A 6,000-nucleotide genomic window follows, 5' to 3' on the forward strand; every position below is an offset into this window, starting at 1 on the left:
CATTCAACAGGGCAATCGATTACAAAGTGGGGGGAAGATCTTATTCTACTTCTAGCAAAAAGACATTTTTCTTTTACCTTAATTATACTACCTCAGGGGCCCGCTATAACATATTACCAAGGTTCGATACAAAGTCATATAAAAGTAAAAATGCATAATGCAGAGATTTATCTACAACTGCATTGATTGATTGCTGTGTGCAGTAATATAGTGACCCCTGAGTCTTTGAACGAGGCTTTATACTTGGGGGGGGGGAGCAGGGGGCGAGCGGCGAGTCGGAGGTGAGCGGGTGGGCGAGCGGCAGGTGGGCAAAGAGGCCAGCAGTGAGCCAGCAGGGGTTCTAGGGGTGGGCATGGGGGTTTCTGGCAGGGGAGGGAGGAGGTGGGAGGAGGCGAGTGGTGGGTGGGGGGACTGACTAGCAAGCCAGCGGGGGTGAGGGCTAGGGGGTGAAGAGGAGTGTGATGGTGGGGCCGAGCGGGGATGGAGTGGGTCCTATTTTACTGCTGTGATCTGGTCACCCTATGCACACCGTTTCTTCCCCACTCTACACTACAGGTTTCCACACACTGTCAGTGCCTTCCTAGTGTGCCATACATACAATTGTTTGCTTTAATTGAAAAATTCTTAATAAAGTATCACACACCCCCAACCTTCCTTTTTTGGCCCACAGCTGTTTCAGCGGGGTGGCGCTGGGGAAGGAGGGTTTGTTTCCGCGGAGCGGGCACCACTGGGGGGCTGATGTGTTGTTTTGGCGACGCAGGGAGGGGGGGCTGTTTCAGCCCTCAGCTGTTTTCTTTGGAGTAATACGGCCCTCTCCGCTTTACAGGTTGTGCAGGCCTGGTCTAGACCATGCTGGGTCGACGGCAGAAACTCTCCCATTGCCTTACCTTACACTTCTCGTTCCGGTGGAGTACCGGAGTCGACAGGAGAGCGATCTGTGGTCGACTTAGCGGGTCTTCACTACCCTGAAGGCTGGGCTATGCTACCTCTTAAGTCGATGAGCGACATAAGTTACAGAGGTGAGAAAAAGACACCCCCTTGAGCAACATAAGTTACATTGACTTAAGTACTGTCCACAACAGTGCTATCCACATCTTCACCAGATACGGTGCAGCTGGTCCGATGTAGCCAGCTAATGTAGACATGCCCTGATACACAGTACGCTGGACACACCCAGAACCAGAGACACAGAATCAAAGTAAAACAAATCAAGAATTGAACAAGAACCATCAGTCAAAATATAGGCAATTAACAAATCCTGGTTGCAGCAGAAAGTGATGTCAGAAACAAAAATACAGAATGGGAAGAATTAATGTGGTAACAATAAACCATATTTACAATTTGCGAGGGAAGGAAGAGAGGGGAACATATAACCACGTCATCCCAAAAATTACTCACTGCCACAAAAACAGAAAAAATAGAATATTTCCTTAGTAAAATTATGTAGCATAAATAGTGTTTTTATCTGCGAAGAGCTTTACAAAATTATAGCCTAGTGCTGCAAACACTATCAGGCATCATGAGTAGTGGGAAATTAATAAGGTTTGTGCATGTGAGAAAAGACCTAAAGGGACAGGTCCTTAATCCTCAAAGGTCATGTAAGGGAGGTAATATCCCCATTTTACATAAAGGGAAACTAAGTTAGAAAGGTAAACTTGCCACAGGCCACCGAGGGGATCAGTAGCTGGAATCAGAACGCAAGACTTTTTGGTTCTCAGTTCCGTACCCAGAACATGACTCTCAGTTTAAAGTGTTATTTAAATGTGAACACTATTTGGCAAAAGTGTATGTAACTCCTTAGTTTACTGACAAAAACAAAAGTTTGCTATGATTTGCATTGCAGGGCCAATACAGTCATGGAAGAACAGGCAGACTTTGTAGCTGGTGATATCAGCCTTTAGGATATGGGTGGGATGGGATTTGAAGCAACAGCTCCTATTTAAGATACTCAGTTGAGCGTACCCATATACACAAACCAAGTTATTGTTTTCACTAGTAAACTGACGATATTTCATTTCAGAAGTAACTGATAGCAAACCATGGAACAAGAAGATGATGGCTTTTATAGCATCTTTTTGGAAAATGCCTACTTTCAACCTTGTGATTTCAATCAGAAACAAAACAAAATTTCTAGAAAGACATTTACATTTATTCTTCCCTGCTAGTTTTTGCTCCATAAGAAGTCACATATAGCAGTCCCAAATACTCCACAAGAGCCACAACTACTGTTCAGAAAGACAGTAATTTGAACAACAAGCAATGTTGAAGAATGGTTTAATCAATCTGAATAATACAAGTAGCATCTAATAAAAAAGTGACATTCTGATGGTACAAAGCATTTGTTTTGTATTTATACAAAACATAAAAATAAAAAAATGTGTCTTGGGGGAAAAGTACAATAGAAACATTCATTGCACAACACTGTTTACAGTATGCAAGCCAACTAATTTTTTAAATGCATTTGGAAATGAGTATCCCCAAAAGCCATTAATACTAATAATAAAAATCCCTAAAAATACAATTTGAGAAATCTAACACTTTCCCCACTAGGTGGCAGCAAGGATTTAGCCATCTGTGCCAAATGAAGATAGACTCAATGGGCTGATTACTGTATACCTCTTAATTACAGTCTTAAGCAAAGCATCACTGTCTGCTGCTGTCTGCTAATAACTATAACTTCTTAGTAGGATCTAGACCTAGTAGGACCTACAGATAAAAAAAAAATTCCTAAGAAACATTTCTACTTCCAATGCCAGATGAAGGTTTTCCTCCTATACTAGGGATACCCGAAGAAAATCTGTTTGCAGGGTAAATAAAATCTCTTATTTCCTACTCAGTTTATGTTGGGAATGAGTTATTCACAGCAGGCATGCTTATTACAACAATTATTCAAACAAATCAAGGAGTACATACTAGTTACTTTTCATTTTTTTTAAATGATACAAAAGAAAACTGCACTTTGTCCTATGCATTTCATATATTAATCATTGTAAAAGTCTATTATTTTGTGTGTTATTATCTGTATCATAGTAGTGCCTAAAGTCCCCCAATGAGATCAGTGCCCCATTGCACAAGGCACTGTACAAACACACAGTAGAAACCAGTCTCTGCCCTGAAAAGAGCTTAGACTCTAAATAAAATAAGACAGATATAGGGTGAGAGGGGAAACAGAAGGACAAAGGTGCTGTTTGATTTTAGGCAAGTAACTTCAATTTAGATGAGCTGGAAATAGAACTCCAGTCTCCAAAGTCACATTCCAGTTTCTTATCTGCTGAACTACGCTGAGAAATGTAACTCATTTCTGTACAGCGAGATGTACAGTGACTTCAGATAGTAATTTGACATTTTTATAGAGGTTGATCAGTTCCATTTTCCCTACCTACAGCACAGAGACATTGTGTCAAGAGGTTACCTGGGTACAAATGCCCTCTGCCAACTTTTCCTGTTCCTTTGACGTGCCAAAGTATAAAGACACTCAGCTGCAGCCAGCTCCAACCTGCTCCTATTAAATGCTGCAGTAACACCACAGAGCAGAGTATTCTAACAACTCTTCTGCTTGCAATATGTGCGTTCATCGTTATTTGTTTGACTGAGTGACTGGCTAGATACACTGATTTAGGCAATATGGTCACTCATATAATGGATAGTTAAATTCAGTGTAAGAAATATTGTCTTGGAGAGAACCAAACTTTTCAGAAATTGGAAATGCAATAGAGCCTTTAACTTCTAAATCACACGTTCACATCCAGGTGAAACACCTGATCCTACAATTGCATCTGTGCTAATATCTCTATGCAGGTAAGAGGGTCTGATTGCAGAACATGGCCTTAGACTGGTGGTAATTAACTTTCACTCCATGTGATACCTGTTTTCATGTCTATATAAAATGGTTTGGTGGCCTCAGTGCACAGTCCATTGGACAGCTGTTCACATCACAAAACCACCACCAACTGGTTATTCTGCTGGCACTCTCAACTGAGACATCAAAGAACAAATTAGTTTAGAAACTGAGCTGCCCTATCACCCCTTGAAATGGTCCCTCCCATCAGGGCTGAGAAACAGTAGTGGGACACAACGGGGGAAGCTCTTGCTACTACTGCGTGTTATGTCTAAGGCCCTACCAAATTCACAGCCATTAAAAAATGCATAATGGACCATGAAATCTGATCTCCCCCATGAAATCTGGCTATTGTAGGCTCCAGCTGCTAGTCCCAGATGGGCTGGAGCTTCCTGCAGCTAGGGGAGGTTCCTGGAGATGGGTCTGAGCTGACCCCTGGAGTGGCCCATGCAGGGGAAGAGGAGGTCCTGTCCTTCCCCAGCCAAGCCAGGACTAACAGCTGGACCCCAGTGCACGGTCTGGAGCGCCCCCAACCCTGCCCCTCCCCAGCTCCAGGCCCAGCACTCAGAGGTTAAAGGGGCCTCGGGATGGCTTTGAGGGGAGGGAGGGGGGTTTGATGAGGGCACCTCCCTGACCACGGGGCCCTAGGCAGTCACCCACCCATAAAACCGGCCCTGCCCACCCCCGCCAAGTGACAACCCCCACGATACTCTGTGACCCTCACTTCTGAGTTGCCGCAGGCGGTGACACTGACTTCAGCACTGGGCACCTGGCCAGCAGCTGCTGCTCTCTGGTCACCCAACTCTGAAGACAGCGCCCCTGCCAGCAGCCGCACAGGAGTAAGGGTGGCAATCCCACTGCTCACCACAGCGCCCTGTTGTGTCACCCCCAACCCTCTTCCCCCACCCCTCCCACCCCAGTTACAACACTAGGAGACGTCAGATGTCAACATCTGAAACCATGAAACTGACTATTTAAAAAACCCCATTCCCATGAAATTGACCAAAATGGACCATGAATTTGGTAGGGCCCTAGTTATGTCTAGCCGGTGGCTAGTCAAACCAGCCTCGACCAGTAGAGCATTTAAAAGAAAACGTAGCCTTGTCCCCTCTTCGGGACGCGAATAACCGCGCCCCATGCCAGCCACGCCCCACGGTTTTACCCACCAACCCGTCCCCAATCTCGGGGGCAACATGGCAGAAGAACGGACCCACCGGAGCAGGGGATTTATTCGGGCTTTTTTTTTTTAAGCGAACGGGCAGGCACCGACCCCGCCGCGCCTCTGAGGTTCCAGGGACCAGCCCCATCGCCGCGGGGCGACCCCAGCCCCAAACCCCGCTCGGTCCCACGCGCGCTCGCGGGGCACGCCCGAGAGAAGCCTGAGGAGCGGGGTCTGTTTAAACCACCAGGCCTCGGTGTCCTGCCCGCCAGCGGGGACATCACGGGTCCGGCCCCGGCCCCGGCCCCGGCCCGGCCCCGGGCCCGGCCCCCCGGGCGCTGCTACCTTGAGGACGCCGCTCATCTTGGCGAGCAGGGCCCGGAACTCGTGCGGCGCCGCCTCGGGGTAGAGCTGGCCCCGCAGCCGCTCCTCGGGGATGCCCGCGTGGCCGTAGTACGTGGCCTGCGCGATGCCGCTCAGCAGCCCGCTCAGCGGCTTGGCGGCCTCGGGCTGGGGCTGCTCCGCCGCCATGCCGGACCGCGGAGCCAGCCAGCGCCGGGACTACGAGCGACGGGGGCCGGGCGGGGACAAACCCAGCGACGGACGGAGCCCGCCGCGCTCTCCACAGCGACCCCTGCCGGCGCCTCTGCGCGCGGCTCTGGCCCGAGCGAGCGCCGCCCTCTGGCAGCCGCCACGCCCGGGCGGCTCTTCTCCCTGGAGCCCGCCTGGCTCTTCCCCGCCCCGCCTCAAGGGGCCAGGCCTGAGCCAGCCCTGGAGCCCCCACCCCCTGCCCCCGTGCCACTCAGCCCGCTCCTCCCTCAGACAGCAGCCCCCAACCCCCCCCCCCCCCCCCGGGAAGGAAATCCCCCGCCCATCACCTCTCCCAGCGCCTGGGTCAGCACAGGGGGCTTGTAAGACTGGACAAAGGCTTCTTAAGTTCTGCCCCCTTCACTGCTAGCGCTGCAGGGACAAGTGGAAATTTCCTGCTCCCAGGGATTTCTTT

General features: G+C 49.2%; 1 protein-coding gene across 1 annotated transcript in view; it reads right to left on the bottom strand.

Annotated features, from left to right (window-relative positions):
* The window catches only part of COMMD1 (copper metabolism domain containing 1), a 117,761-nt gene extending 112,195 nt beyond the window's left edge, over positions 1-5,566 (bottom strand). Inside the window, exon 1 of the mRNA XM_045008496.1 lies at positions 5,343-5,566. Within this exon, the coding sequence (XP_044864431.1) occupies positions 5,343-5,528 (186 nt within the window). The 5' untranslated portion in view covers positions 5,529-5,566. The remainder of the gene's footprint in view (positions 1-5,342) is intronic.
* Between the last annotated feature and the right edge of the window lie 434 nt (positions 5,567-6,000).

This window comes from Mauremys mutica, chromosome 3 (assembly GCF_020497125.1).
Source record: "Mauremys mutica isolate MM-2020 ecotype Southern chromosome 3, ASM2049712v1, whole genome shotgun sequence".
In the NCBI taxonomy this organism is placed as follows: domain Eukaryota; kingdom Metazoa; phylum Chordata; order Testudines; family Geoemydidae; genus Mauremys; species Mauremys mutica.